The following is a 16,129-nucleotide window of genomic DNA, read 5'->3' on the forward strand; positions in this document are numbered from 1 at the left end:
TCGCCGATACCCCAGGAGCAACAGTGTCCCTAATTTGCTGGGAAGTGGCGGTGCGGTCCCCTACGGCACTGCGTAGGATCCTATGGTCTTGGCGTGCATCCGTGCGTCGCTGCGGTCCGGTCCCAGGTTGACGGGCACGTGCACCTTCCGCCGACCACTGGCGACAACATCGATGTACTGTGGAGACCTCACGCCCCACGTGTTGAGCAATTCGGCGGTACGTCCACCCGGCCTCCCGCATGCCCACTATACGCCCTCGCTTTAAGTCCCTCAACTGCACATACGGTTCACGTCCACGCTGTCGCGGCATGCTACCAGTGTTAAAGACTGCGATGGAGCTCCGTATGCCACGGCAAACTGGCTGACACTGACGGCGGCGGTGCACAAATGCTGCGCAGCTAGCGCCATTCGACGGCCAACACCGCGGTTCCTGGTGTGTCCGCTGTGCCGTGCGTGTGATCATTGCTTGTACAGCCCTCTCGCAGTGTCCGGAGCAAGTATGGTGGGTCTGACACACCGGTGTCAATGTGTTCTTTTTTCCATTTCCAGGAGTGTATATTAAAACATTTACATGTAATTTCCTGTGATGTTTATTAAGCTGTATAATCTCATAATGCCATCAATGGGCACTTTGTACTCAATAACATTTATATACTAAATAATTTCTCAGTTACTGTATAACAGAATCCTTAATATATTCAGTACAAATGGAAGGGAGTAGAGTGTTGCAATTTAAGTATGAGTTATGATGTCATTTTATTTGCAGATTACATACTGATCCAGAAATGTGATACAATCCTAACATTTATGATATCTGTAGTTAGTCAGATTTTGTCACAGACAAGGTGAACAATACATCACTTTTTGTCTCTCTGTGGTGAAAAGATTTCTTAACCCTGCCCACCAGATCCAGGCACCTGGGCATTCAGTCTGCAATCTACTGAATACTTGCCTGAATTGTGGATGCACACAGATCAGCCATAACATCATTTTCACCCCTCCATTATGTAGGTTTGCTCACCTTAATTGTGGGAAAGGCATTGATAGAATATTTGATTCCTATAATACAGGTTGGGGAAAATAAAAATGGCTCGAGCAAGTGGAGATGATTGGATGTGAATGTATATATATAAACACACCCCATGAGGTTACATGCAACAGGATGCAGCAACTGCCCATACAGCCAGCCAAACTTTGGATCACATCTATATGATATTCACAGCTGACAGAGTTGTTAGCAGAGGTCAGTCTGGTCGCAGTCCTAGTAGGCCACCCAGGTTACCTGATCTGCCAGTGTGCAATTACTGTGTGTGGGGTGCACTATGAAATAGAAATCCACAAAATGCAAATACTAAGAAACTGACACTTCAGTTTTTTGAATTATGGATGACTTTTATCTTAATTACCTTTTTCTTTACCTGCAGCCTCTCTTTTTCAGTATGGTTTTTCACATGTTTCCTCAGAGAGCTTGGATCTGTGTAGCGTTTTGGGCAGCCAATCACTTGACATGCATAAGGTTTCTGAAATGAAAAATTCCTTATTAGTGAAGTGTGGTTTTCAATTTCATGAGTTATTTGAATTCAATTATGAAAGCTAACATCAATAAATCTATGCCCACCTGTAATATCGAACCATTTATAATTTCAGTGCAAGGAAACAAAAGGCAAAGTATTGGATTTAATTATTTTGCCAAAAAAGTGAACAAAATAACAAGGAATTAAGGTAGATACAGTGTGACACAAATTTAGTTTTTCATTGATATTGGTATGATTTTTTTAACCAAGGTAATGAAAAATATTGTGTTTTTTACATACCGTATCAAAGTGAGTTCTCTGATGTTTTGCTCTGTCAGAACTGTTACTAAAAGCCTTGGTGCACCCTGCATATTGGCATAAATAAGGCCTCTCTCCTGTGTGAGACCTCTGATGAATTTTGAGATTTTCGAGACGAGAAAATGCTTTGGTGCAATCTGAATACTGAAAGACAAAATGAAAATGACATTCTTCAGAATTATAAGGACTGACTGTGTTATTAATATGAAATTAAAGTTTATTAATTTGTGGTAATGGTTGAAAAATGCAATTTGGTCATTTTGGTACATCTTATGAACCATACTTGATATTACTTGCAGTTACATCATACTCTGGTATGGTGTATAGTTTTGCTAATAGTTATCTTGTTTCTTTAAGTTTTATTATTTTTATAGCCATTGCATTAACTATGATCAGTGATTGTGACTTATATTAAGTGCAGAAAGTCAGAAGTACATTGTTTAGGATGTGTGTCACTTCTGTAACCTTTATGTTAACAACTTTACTGTATTGTATAATTTAAATCCCAACTGTCGTGGAGTCACTTATGTTCAAAATTTTCAGTATTGTGTCATCATAATTTCATATTTTTATATTGTGGAATAGGTTTACATAAATGTTTATGGAGAAAATGATTGTGCACGATATGAATATGGATGATTATGTTTCTTGGTTATGTAAGTAATGCAAAACAACGTTTGGCTCCATCAGGAGAAGATACATACATGATACGGAAAACAGGAAAGCAACAAATTAAAAATTGTGCAAACATGACTCACTTCTTTCCCTTTTAATAATCTCCCAGTGGTTAGTTACTTTCACAGATAGACACAGACTTTAAGGTTGCACATGAATGAAATCAAAGAAGGTTTCTCCATAAACACCTTTCAAAGCCAAGTGTATAACCAATAGACCTTCATGTTTCATTCAGTGGCACAAATACAGAAGAATTTCATAAATTATCAGATTAAAGCATTCTTAACAAAAAAATTGTTGCTGACATAGAATATTATATTTTAACAAATTGAACAGCATAATTCAATAGTAGTTATTGTCATATTTAAAAGTTCATATTCAGAAGTCTCTTTCCCTACCATTCAGTTAATCAGGAGTGTAAATTTTTAATTGGAGCTCATGAAAATACAGCGAGAAACAATAAACAGCTTCAGTTCTAATTATTGTAATCTTATAAAAGAGAGGCAGTAGGAAGCCATTTGAGTCAGTCAGCAGGAGTTTGTGATGTGAGCAAGATCTGTGCTCAAAATTACTGCACAATGTATGCAGATGAGTTATCACAAAGCACAAGTCGTAAAAGGTGACAAGTTTTACCTAAATTCTGTGTCTGAGAGTTTATGCAGTGACTGTTTTGTAGTCATTGATTGTGAACTCACAGTTAATGTCATGAATTGTGTTAATTTTCAATAATACATTCTGAAAACTGTGGCAATGGTACTGGACTGTGAACTATGTTATTTCCAAATGATATTTACTATGCACATAGTTTCTGTTTTGATATGACTATCTGTTTGGAAGTATAGTGTGATTATTGAACATGTTAATGATGTGCTTGCCACATGTAAACTTATGGGTCAGTTCACCATTAAATTACTGCACTCAATCAATCACAATATACGACATCAACAGTTTGTTGTATATGGCTTACCCTTTATATCTGTATAAATTTTAGTAAATGAGACTTAATCTGGCCAAAAATTGTACACTTATTAATATCAAAGTGTAATGAAAGTATTTTGGACTTTATACCTGGTGTGGACAATATAATTTGAATTCACCTACATTTGACAGTCTCTTTTCAACTAGATTTGACAGAGGTGCAACTACTGGAGGCGTATTAGCACAGGTAAATAGGGTAATGTTACAAGCCCAACAGACAGTAAAATAGGCTTCACAGACAAACTGAACTCATTTCTGAATGGCAGTTTCTTCTCCTGTATAGAGGAATTCCTGAATGTGTGATAATAATTGCACAAACTATCCTCAGGTGAAGTGTTGAGTATCACTGTGAAATTCCCACAATATTTCATCAGCACAACTAACTGACATCTTCAAGTGCTATATTTCTAAAATTGACTCATTTCACATCATATCAAGAGATTGGAATTATCATCTGTGGATAATAAAAATAACAGAACTAAACATAACTGAATCACGTAATTTATACATGCACCCAGTGTTTGATTTGTGACTGTATGTGCTGGTACAACATATAGGTACCTCCATTCTCTTCCTCTACATTTCCCTTTTGAGATACTGAAAATATGCTACATTGTTCTTTAAGTTTTAGGTATTGTGATTATTGTTAATGATCTAAAATTTTTCTGATAAATTGATATCTGAAACGTATATGTCAGGATATTACTGTTTTCAAAATTAATACTTACTGGGCATTTGTTTGGTTTTTCTCCAGAGTGGACTCTCATATGTATCAGCAACTTGTATCTTGCATTAAAAGGTCTTGACCGCCTTGAACATCCTTGCCAGAAACATGAGAAATCTTCACCTTTCCTCATTTCTACATGACTCTTTTCAATATGGTTGACTAGTGACTCTTGATCCATAAAAACAGCATAGCAGTCAATCCAACGACATTCAAGGAGAGTTTCAGCTGTAAATAATGCAGAAAAATATTTACAGTTGGATAATTAATGGCTACTTTATATAAAATTGCATAGCTGAATAATCTAATTTCATGACAAAGGCATAAAACTCCACAAATTATTTGAGCAATATTGAAAGTATAAGTTATCAGAATTTATTTACTAACCTGTTGTCTCATCATCTTCAGCAAGTTCAGAAGTAATTCTTTGTAATGACGTATTCTCACTTTCCAGTGTCCCAAGGAAAGGATCATGAGGGGGTCTGAGGCAATCAGGCAAATTTCCATTCTTTGGATAGTGGCAATGATAGTTATCCTTTGAATGGTCAGCTGACAGCTGTATTTGATGAAAGGAAGGTAGTTGCTGTTTATTCAGTAAATTTGAAAGAATTTCACCCTTGTATTTAGGAAGAACAACCTGAAAGAGCAAATAATGATGTCTCAGTATTTTCTTACAAAGGTACCTCAGTGACCATATTGTAACACACAGGAGATGAAGTAGTGATGTAAAGAATGGCATTCATGGACAGCAGCTATGCAGATGAGGTCCCTGGAAAGAATTTTTGCTACTATGACTATATACATCCTTAAGCAGCAAAGTACATTGTTGTCTCAAGCAATTGTAAGAACTGTTTGAAAAGGCTATGAAGGATTCCTTACTTACTAGTGATAAATGACATTAATATTGATACACTGAAAGTTAGTTTATGTGTAAATGCTTGCATGACCTAATCTGTAATCAAAATCTAAAATACAAATACACAATCCGACAAGGAGGTGTGACAAGTCATACAATAACAAACTTTTTTAAAAATGCATTGCACTATGCTGTTAAACAAAGACTTGCATGACTATAACAAAAAAGTAGGAACACTTAAAAATACAAAGCAACAGCTGAAATTAAGGTGTAGTATCCATTTTTATAATAACTCTTTGCATTTCCAGCTTTTAAAAAGAAGCTCAAACTTTACCTTAATCTAGCTAGTCCATGTAACACTGCAGATAACTTACACTTTGCATCAAAACAGCTAAACATTAATTTTACCTAAATTTGTTGACATCTGTCACATTATCCAGACACGTGAGAGCGAGAGAGAGAGAGAGAGAGAGAGAGAGAGAGAGAGAGAGAGAGAGAGAGAGAGAGAGATAGAGAGAGAGGTGATGTTTTCTATTTGGACTGTAATACTTATTAATACCGCTACTTACTCAGGCAGCAAGTATTGGTTTATGCAGCCATTTTCAGTTGTTTACAGTTCAACATGCTCATAAAAATCATGACTTATTATTATGCTACAGTAAATACACTATGCGACCAAAAGTATCCAGACACAACCAAAAACATTCATTTTTCATATTAGGTGCATTGTGCTGCCACCTACTGCAAGGTACTCCACATCAGCAAACTCAGTAGTTACTAGACATCATGAGAGAGCAGAATGGGGCACTCCACAGAACTCACAGACCTTGAATGTGGTCAGGTGATTGGGTGTCACTTGTCATACATCTGTACGTCAGACCTCCACACTCCTAAACATTCCTAGGTCCACTGTTCTTCATGTGATAGTGAAGTGAAAACGTGAAGGGATATGTACAGCACATAAGCATACAGGCCGACCTCGTCTGTTGACTGACAGAGACCGCTGACAGTTGAAGAGGGTAGTAATGTGCAATAGGCAGACATCTATCCACACCATCACACAGGAATTCCAAACTGCATCAGGATCGACTGCAAGCTCGATGACAGTTAGGTCGGAAGTGGGAAAACTTGGATTTCATGGTTGAGCGGCTGCTCATAAGCCACACATCATGCCAGTATATGCCAAAAGATGCCTCACTTGGTGTAAGGAACTTAAACACTGGATGATTGAACAGCGGAAAGATGCTGTGTGGAGTGACGAATCACAGTACACAATGTGGCGATACAGTGGCAGTGTGCGGGTATGGCGAATGACCAGGGAACATCATCTACCAGCGTGTGTAGTGGCACCTGTAAAATTTGGAATCGGTGGTGTTATCGTGTGGTTGTGTTTCTCATGGAGGAGGCTTGCACCCCTTGTTGTTTTGCATGGCACTATCACACCACAGGCCTACATTAATGTTTTAAGCACCTTCTTGCTTCCCACTGTTGAAGAGCAATTCAGGGATGTCGATTGCATCTTTCAACACGATCAAGCACCTGTTCATAATGGATGGTCTGTGGCGGAGTGGTTACATGACAACAACAACCCTGCAATGGACTGACCTGCACAGAGTCCTGACCTGAATCCTACAGAACATCTTTGGGATGTTTTGGAACGCTGACTTAGTGCCAGGCCTTACCGACCAACATCGTTACCTCTCCTCAGTGCAGCACTCCATGGAGAATGGGCTGCCATTCCCCAAGAAACGTTCCAGCACCTGTTTGAATGTATGCCTGTGAGAGCGCAAGCTGTCGTTAAGCTAAGGGTGGGCCAACACCATATTGAATTGCAGCATTACTGACTGGGGGGGGGGGGGGGGGCACCATGAACTTGTAAGTCATTTTCAGCTATGTGTCCAGATACTTTTGGTCACATAGTGTATTATGAAAAAGCAAATAACAGTAGATACAAATTAAGGTGTCATAGACATGAAAATAATAGCAAATTCATGAAAGTCTACAAACAGATAATGCAGTTATGGCTGCCTGTGTATACCATTTATAATGTGATGATTTTCTCTCCATCCACATTACTGTGTTTCTTGAAGGCAAAAAACCAATCTGCTTTAAAAATGGATAAGAACTAAAGTAAATATGTATAACATCAGTAATATACAACTGTATATATTTATTCTCTACAAGCATAGTGTTGGTTTATTCAATTACACTAAGATAGTTGTAAAATTAACCACAGACAAATAAATTACTTACTTTTTTTTTTTTTTTTGTTTACATGTAAATACAGTGTATGTCTATCATGAACTATGAAGGACCAACAACATGACACATAAGCAAGCAGTTGGGAATTTGGTAATAGGAGATTGTATTTAGCTAGATCACAAAATGAGTTAGCAGATAAATATGAGGACATGCTGAAAAGTAATGCCTCTGAATTTTTTAGTCTGTTCTCAGTATTGGTCAAGGTATTACATCTCGTGCACATTATTCTGTTGGTCCATCTGATTTTCATCTGTTTCCAGAACTTAAAGAACACTGCAACTGAAGAAGTGGTGCAAGAAGACATGAGGTTGTGGCTCCATCAACATAGTCAAACATTTTGCAGAGACTGTATCAACAAACTTGTTTGATGTTGGGAGTAATGTGGCTGTCACCAGGGTGTCTGTGTTGAGAAATAAATATATAAACAGAAAGAATATAGATCTAGAAAGTTAATAAAGTCTGTTTTATTTAACAAGCCTTAAGAATTTTCACAGAAAACTTGGTGGCATTACTTTTCAGCATGCCCTCATTGCAGAATACAATTTTCAGAAAGTAATTTAAATCTAAAGTAGCATAACACAGAAGAATGTCCAGGTGTATGAACTGGTCATAAAGCTGAAAAAAGTGGATCAGCTTCAATTGGGGATTAGCTCTAACAAAAATTGAACATATGTAATAAATAAATTCTGACTATAATGACTGTTGATAATTATTATTTAGGTGATGTTATATGGCTCATCAGATCTCAAAAATTTTTAAGAAAAGAATTGCCTTATGCATAGGTCACCTTTCTTGGAGATATGATACAAAAATGGGAATACAGTATTATTAAATCCATTTCTTGGCATTTCAGTCAGTATTTTCTATGATGCATCTATTTGTTCACCAACTCCCAACACCAAAAAATCATTTACCTTTTTATATGTGGTCTAAATATCTCTTATAATTTAGTTACATTCCAAGACCTGTCTATTGGCATACTGATATAAACAATATGCTTTATTAAAGAACACTGCAATAAAAGTTTATGATGAGTTTTTAGTATTGCTCTTTTTGTAAATGAAACTAAAGCCTCAGTATGCCGCCCTCCCCTCCCCCATCACCCAAGACAATAAAATCAGATACAAAAAGACAAGATGTGGCAGATATGCTTTAACCTGCATTGTGTAGCACACACAGGCTTTCTCTCAGAGGAACACTGCTCATGTAAAAGCAAAGTTTTACATTCAAGTTCTAACACACCATGAAGATTTAATCAGTGTATTTTCACCATTATAAAACTGAAGATGGCCAGAAAATTCTACACCAAAATATTATGGCAACAAGACTGACTTCTGGCAGTTTGTCCAACATTTTGTGGAAGAAGCTTTAACCTGGTTATCAGTTTCAGTGTACAGCACTGTTATTTTCACCACAGGATAAAGTTCAGTAAAATGAAACTTTAAATATATCTATTTAAAATTTTGAAGCTGATTGACTCTCTAGCACTATGACAATGCTCATCATCCTTCTGTGCTATTACCTTAGTGCTTTACTGTAAGTAAGAAAAAACATGGACTACTGAAGTTAGTGTTTATCTTGTAATTTGTTTAGGAGTACTGTGAATATTTACTTGCCTGATTTGAAGATAGGGCTTCACATGTGTTGAATGGCTTATTTTCTACTAAGGTCATTGCCTCTGAACTATGTGAGTGCCCATTTACTGGCAAATTATTATTGTTGCTGTTGGAAATGAAACTGAGGCTTGGTGGGCTACAAGTGCTCCTTGCTGATAAGTGACCATAGCTGCCCATTGCACCTGTATTGCTGTGCTCCTGAAAGTGACTGAATGGTTAGTTTTGTGCAGTGCTAATACATAAGTGATTAAGTAAATGAATGATAATTGCTTGTAATTACATTGCTGTAAAATTGTAACTTTAATACCACAAAAATACAAAAAATTACTTATTCAAGAGTATAATTTCACTTGAAATAAACTGTAAACTCGAGTTAAAAGTTTGTTAATGTTTATGAAAGTTCCTGAAGCAAAAAGTATGAAAAAGAACAATAAATTGATGCTTATAAGAAAATGATACAGGACTTAAATGGCAGCCAGAATGTGGTAATAACCTAGACTGACATGACAAAACTACTGACATATTTCCAACAGTATTATAAAGATTCTCATTTAGAGGTTGGCTTTTCTTATTACCAATAGTGACAACTACAAACAGATACAGCATTGTCACAATAGACTGACAGCTAACAGAGTAATGTTAAGAGTTTTCACATGTGATAATACTTAAGCAAAGTGTTTCAAGAGGTATTGTGGGATACTTCCTGGCCAGCTGCTTTGAGAGCAAAATTAACATTATGAGTAATGACTGCTGGGGAATACTGATGCAAAGTTTACTGATTGAAAAGATCTCTCCTAGTTGCAACTAATTTCATATAACCAGCCATCATTCTAGTGCAAATAAAATGGCTTTTGAAATATCATCTTCTATCAGACTGCTTGTGTTATGCCTATTATAGGCCAAAGTATGACCTGTTCATTGTTTACTCATTTTAAGTACCTCACTGCTGAATTTTAAAAAAAAAACTACGTACACATCATTGACTTAAATGAAAGATGGTTGTCACTCCAGAACCTTAAGTAGCACCTCTTTGATTTTATGTTGGTTGCTAGTTGGCTAGTTATCAGTCTTGACTTAATGTCATGATGTGTAGAAGATCATATAGCCCTTTCTGTTGTTTAATAAAATACTGACTTTGTGCCAGAATATGGTTATATTGATCTGAAACTTAAGTCATAGTAATGTAGTGGCATGAGTATGATTAACTTCATCATAGTAAAGCTGAGGAACAATACTATAAGAATTAAAATGGAAAGGAAGATCAGAAACTATACTAAATGTACATACCATCATATTTATAATAAAAATGTTTTGTAGTCATGAAGAAAATTATAACGGAATGCAATGACTATTTGACATGCATGTACATCACATATAGTTAGGCAAACTTCTGTTCAAAAAATATGAAAAAACTGTCCAATGGTTTGAGTATTTCAAAGAAACCTTAGACCAGCCCAACCCACTGCATGCTTAAAACTTCAAAAATGAATAAAACATGCAAGAACTAATGGTAAAAGCAGAGGTGTGCACAGTGATCACAATTCTTGAAAACAATGAAGTAGCTAGTTTGGATGAAACCTCAGCCAAAATTCTGAAATATGGTGATTCAGGCATAATTGATCACCTCTCTAAATTGTGCAGTACTTGTTGGCAAACAAGGTAAGTTACAGAAAACTGGGGGAATAACATCAGAGTTAAACTACTGAAAAAGGTTAATGTAACTGAATGTACAAACTGGAGAGATATCACACTCCTCTCAGAGCCAGGCAGAGTCTGCTGACTCATTCTTCTAAAAACAAAACAAGCTGCAGATTGTTCATTATGAGAAGAACAGGCTGACATTTGAAGTGGGGAATCCTACTCTGAACAAATGTTTCTTCTGTGGAATGTAATAGAACAATACATATAATTCAGCTGCCCAATGCCCCTAAACTTTGTTGATTTTAAAAATGCTTTTGACAGTATATACTGAGAGTCATTGTGGAATATTGTAAGGTTATATGGAATTCCTGACCACCTCACTGATGTTTCCAGAAACCTATGTCAAAACTCAAGTTGCTGTATAAAAACAGATTATGGGAACACCACTTTCTTTAGGATACTGACAGGTGTTAGACAAGGATGTATTTTGTTATCATTCCTTTGTATATTTGTCACAGACTTCATAATGAGAAAAGCTGTAGATAACTCCAGTATGGACATATGTTTCAATGAGCAGTTTACGCTTATGGAACTATATTTGGCTGATGACATCATTCTTGTGGCAGAAACACCACAAGGTTTATAGCTAATGACTACCAAAATTGACTTAACACAACAAAATAAACACATGCAAAGCATTTTAAACTCATGGGCATGAAATGAGAGGGAGCTGGAGAGATGGCATGACCCAGAATCAAATATGATTGCTCATATCTGTGCATAAGTATACACACATTTGTGAATAAGGTGAAACCCCTATTTTACGTTTTCATGCTGTCTAGACTTAAGAAACCCAAAGTTGAGGAAAATTCTGAATCAAGTGAAATGTTAACCCCCCCCCCCCCCCTCACAAAGTACAAGCAAAACACATGTACTTGGCATATATGATTAAAAATTGCTATCCTCTCCCAGACTTTACATAAAATTTTTCTAAGTGAAGAAATTAAATGTACAATACAATGATTATACAATAAATTGTGGTAATCGATACAATCAGTTCTTAAAAAATCACAGATGTGTACTCATCAAAAAATTGAAATTGGTATCTGGGTACAAGGTAATCAACCTATTTTCTGACATGCCACAACCACAAATTATATGCTCAAAACATGTGTTTTTGAGAGATCATCCTATATGCTCACACAGAAAAAAGCAAACATTGATGAACACGTTGAATTAAACCAAAAACATCACTGCATCTAATTGGTTAAACCACAAGCATAAATGTGGACATCTGCTTAATGACAAATTTTGTCACCATTGCTGTTATTGTTTAATGCTTTTCTTACAAGCCACACTTCATATGCTCACCAATGTTAAAGTGTTTTTTTAGGCTTGATGAGAAAAACAGAGATGTGAGAAAATGAGTTTACTTCCCCAATTGACGTTACTAGCTTATCAAAAGTCAGTTCAGTGAGTTTCTGTACACTGTGTAAGATATAAATTTGGAAGAAAACTCAGGTGTTAAAGTTTTGCTTCGTGCCCTCTATCACTGCTGCCATTCTTTACAATCTACAGTGTGTGGTATGTGTGATGCAAAGTATATAAGTGAGTAGTGTATGTAGTTGTTACAACTGTATCACATCAGCTTTGCATATGAAAACCTTTAAAATGTGCTATTACAAAACCCTTGATCTATTTCCATGTGACATCTCTTCCACAGCACATCATCTGCATGACAAGCATATTTTCAGCACTTCACAAAATGCTTTCACCCCTGCCTGCATTCTGGTCATTGCAGTGTCGCTCCCCCTCTGCACACATCCAGTAGGTGAGCTCATTTTACGTGTTTTAGTGTGATGTGGAGGCTGCACTGGTTATTGGATGACTTAACAAGTCGCCAGCCAATAAGAGTTCACTATCCAAAAATGGGCAACATTTCCTCGATCATGACCAAGCATGTTCTTTGAGATTCAATGGTTGAATTTAAAAGGTTGACAATTGATATTGTTGCTGAATACATCACATCAGGAATACATGCAAAAAGATGAGACTGAGCTATAATTGGCACAAAAAGAGGTGGTGTCTAGGCCCCTTCATCACATATTGGCTTGGTGCAGAACACTTCGCATTGACTGTCTTGTTTTTCTATTAACATTACAACTTGCAAGCTGTGTTGGCAGCAGCAGTCATGGATTATGTCTGCATTTCCTCTCTCAAGTCTCCCCTCTCCACAATGGCCTAAAATACCCCCTTAACTTTGCCTCCATCAATGTTGCAAATTATTTGTCTTTTGTGGTACCTATAACTCAGTCAGTCACATCACATGTCAATAGGAAGAAAATGGGATGAAGTTGAGTGAGACGTTGAGTAAGAACTTAAAATCAAGGTAAACCTTACTAGAAAGAAATGTAAAATAGAGAAATTTTTAGCATTGATCTGATGGCTTTTTCACAGTGACTATGAACTTATGATGTAGAATCATAAAAAATGTAAAATTGGAGAACGTAAAATTGGAGTTCCATTGTAGTGGCACCTGAGAAAAATCACCCAAATGGCACACAGAGAATGTGTAGAACAGTGCACCAGAATTAAGTGAATAAGATTTAAGAGCAATGCTGCACATGTGTGCCTCTTATGTTAGCAAGGTCTTATCAGTCTAATCAATAAAGAACCATCGAACAGCAAGTACTAGTATGTCTCACTTACATCTAATGCAAAATATCTGTTTGTGAGTGGGTGGAAGTTCACATGGTAATGGGTTTGTCATACTCCGAAATTGTTCTCTATCAAGGACTGTTTTTACAACAGTGATAAATGTGTAGAACAATAAGATATAAAAGGGATGTAAGGAGCAATGACTTGATACTAGACCATGAAATGTAACTACGTGTCTGGAGTAGACCATAAAGCTTTGTCAGTAATGATGGCCAATGTTGGAGCAATATGGTGTGTGTTGTGATTGTAATTACGGTTCAATATATTTTACTCCAACTGTCATGATAACAGACAAGTATCATTTTATCTTGGCCTCTGGTGATGACCACATATTTGCTATATCCTTAGAGCAGGGTTGCAGTCAACCAACCAACAGAAGAGAGTAGCACAACACACCTAAATTAAGGCACTGTGGCAGTTTGGGGTACCATTAGAGTCAGTATCAACAATTGCAACATCATAGATGTTTTAAGCCTGAGATACTTGTCATCATTCAGGCAATTTCACAAACAACATTTCAGTGTGACATTGTCACATTTGGTAATAAATATGCTAGCCTTGTTCAAAGAATGATGGAAATAGCTGCATAAATTATTTGCATATTTACCCACCTAACATGCCTGGGTTTGGTTGGATACTTATTTGTTCAATCCTCCAAAAACTACTTTTGATGATTTGTGAATTCACCCAAAAACTACATGGCTGGAGACATTGCATGACTCAGTCCAGGTTCTTTTCTAATGCCTGCAATTATGCTTACAGGCTCTGATGGCAGCATCTTTGGGCATGTCATACTCTGTTCACAAAATAGAAAAATAGACACAGTTCTATAACCCTAATCACTTTTGTATTGGCATAAAGTTATCTTCATTGAGAGGTATCTGTCTTGCTGAAATTTTCACAAATGGAAGTTCATTTAATAGCTTTTCAAAATACTTGGTTGATCTCTTTATGGCATTCCCTGGCAGTACTGAGCTAAATTTGGTACCTATAATATGAAATATAATAATCTTGATGGTGTGTTTTGTGATTTTTCAATACACAGTTAATAAGATCTAGTAAGAAGCATTGTGCACAACGATTCTCGTGTGGTACAGATGATAAAGCTTTTTCAATGGCATGAACATATACTTGAAAAAACTGTTTAATAATGTATAAAATTATAAAATACTTTTCTAAAAATCTTTTCCACTCCATTGACTGGCGCAACAATTGTTATGAATTATTTCAGGAAGGAAACAGTCTTTGTTGCAACCAAGAATTTCTGAAATATTGTTTTTATACTTACTGTTTCCCAACTATAGATGACTTATCAGTTATATATGGTAATTACATCAACTGATACATTTCTGGTGGTGTTAACACATTATAAATAAGACAATAGTATTGTTTATTACCTGTATTGTTGATGATCCCAGAAGACTTGTAGAGGAATGCCTAATTATACTGTTCAAGTTTATGCTATCATTTCTAAAAGAAAAGGAAGTTCTTCTTGAATCAGTATTATGGATATTCCAAGACGAAAATTTTAAGTCTGTACTTTCGTTGTCCATACCATCAACAACAGTTTCTTCACAAAGACTTTGGGTATTTGAACTAGTTCTTTTCTCCTGCAGCACATTTGGAGCAATGGTAATGTGTTGTTTTGATGTAGTTGAGGGTACATCTACATTTTGACAAGGAAGCGATGTTTCACTGTTGCTGTCTTCCAGAGAATAGTTATGAACCTCTGTTACACCTGAATCAGAAATTACTGAAATTTCAGATACACCATCAAATGATACTGAGAAATTTTCACAAAATGACGATACTTCATCCACAGAATAATCAGAAGTGTCATTTAAAAATGGGCTTTTGCTCTTGATTAAGGTAGTAGGAAATTCACTGCACACTAGCTCACGTAGATATAATGAACAATCTTCCTGTGAGAGGAATGATGGAATTGTCGTTGTATTGTCCAAAAGTGGCGTATGGTAATCCATCTTATCCTCTACAGACGCATTGAAATCTTGTTCAAAAAACTCGTTTTGTGTGGGTGTGAGTAAAGCTGTTGAGCATGTCTGTGGTCCACACTCCTCTCTAACATCTTCAGACGCAGTGCGTACTGGAATAGCATCTGGAATCAGGCTGAAGAATGATGCAGTATCTTGTGGTGCCTGACTAAAAGATGAGTAAACAGTTGATGAGAAGTTCAATGTAGGTGATGCACACGATGTTAAAGAATGATGCAGTCCTCTGGATGACATCTGACTTTCTGCTGGAGATGCTGGATCCAGATGCATGTTTCATGTCAGACAGAACCTGTGAAAGAAGACGTCAACTATAGTGTCAACCATTAAGAAAAATACTATCACAGATTTCAGTTATTATACAACAAAATACTGAGCGTGTTTGTAACCATATTTTTACTGCTGTGAAGTTCAAGGCCAGTTTGAGGTATTGAAAGTTTGTATTGCATTCAGATACCGTATAAAGTACCTCAGTCTCCCATCATGCTGAGACAACAATTTCTTTAAACAGAAATAAATAAGAAAGTATTTCAGACATACTTGTGGAAAATTTTTCCATGGGCTGCTACATTTACCAGTTCTGTTGCTGATTACTTTTCAATCCTTACCAAACCTGATGGAGTAAGTTATCTCTAACGACATAAACATTGGTGTTGTACTCTATAGAATATCTTCATTTGCATTTTGTTTTACAACATTTCTGATAGTTTTTCCTTAATTAATTCACTGATGGAGTGAGGGAAGAATGATTGCTCTGTGGGAGTGATATTAATGAGTGAGAGCGGAGAGTGGGAAGGGTGATGGGATTGTACAAGGGG

General features: G+C 36.5%; 1 protein-coding gene across 2 annotated transcripts in view; it reads right to left on the reverse strand.

The window, feature by feature from the left end:
* Positions 1-16,129, reverse strand: part of LOC126470033 (transcriptional activator GLI3-like) — a 49,277-nt gene that overhangs the window by 19,835 nt on the left and 13,313 nt on the right. For both annotated transcript variants that reach the window (XM_050097522.1, XM_050097523.1), the window contains exons 2-7: positions 14,700-15,603; positions 8,944-9,141; positions 4,597-4,846; positions 4,214-4,437; positions 1,815-1,976; positions 1,407-1,520 (exon numbers count right to left, since the gene is read on the reverse strand). In XM_050097522.1, the coding sequence (XP_049953479.1) occupies positions 1,407-1,520; positions 1,815-1,976; positions 4,214-4,437; positions 4,597-4,846; positions 8,944-9,141; positions 14,700-15,584 (1,833 nt within the window). In that variant the 5' untranslated portion in view covers positions 15,585-15,603. The remainder of the gene's footprint in view (positions 1-1,406; positions 1,521-1,814; positions 1,977-4,213; positions 4,438-4,596; positions 4,847-8,943; positions 9,142-14,699; positions 15,604-16,129) is intronic.

Source organism: Schistocerca serialis, chromosome 3, assembly GCF_023864345.2.
Source record: "Schistocerca serialis cubense isolate TAMUIC-IGC-003099 chromosome 3, iqSchSeri2.2, whole genome shotgun sequence".
Taxonomy (NCBI): Eukaryota; Metazoa; Arthropoda; class Insecta; order Orthoptera; family Acrididae; genus Schistocerca; species Schistocerca serialis.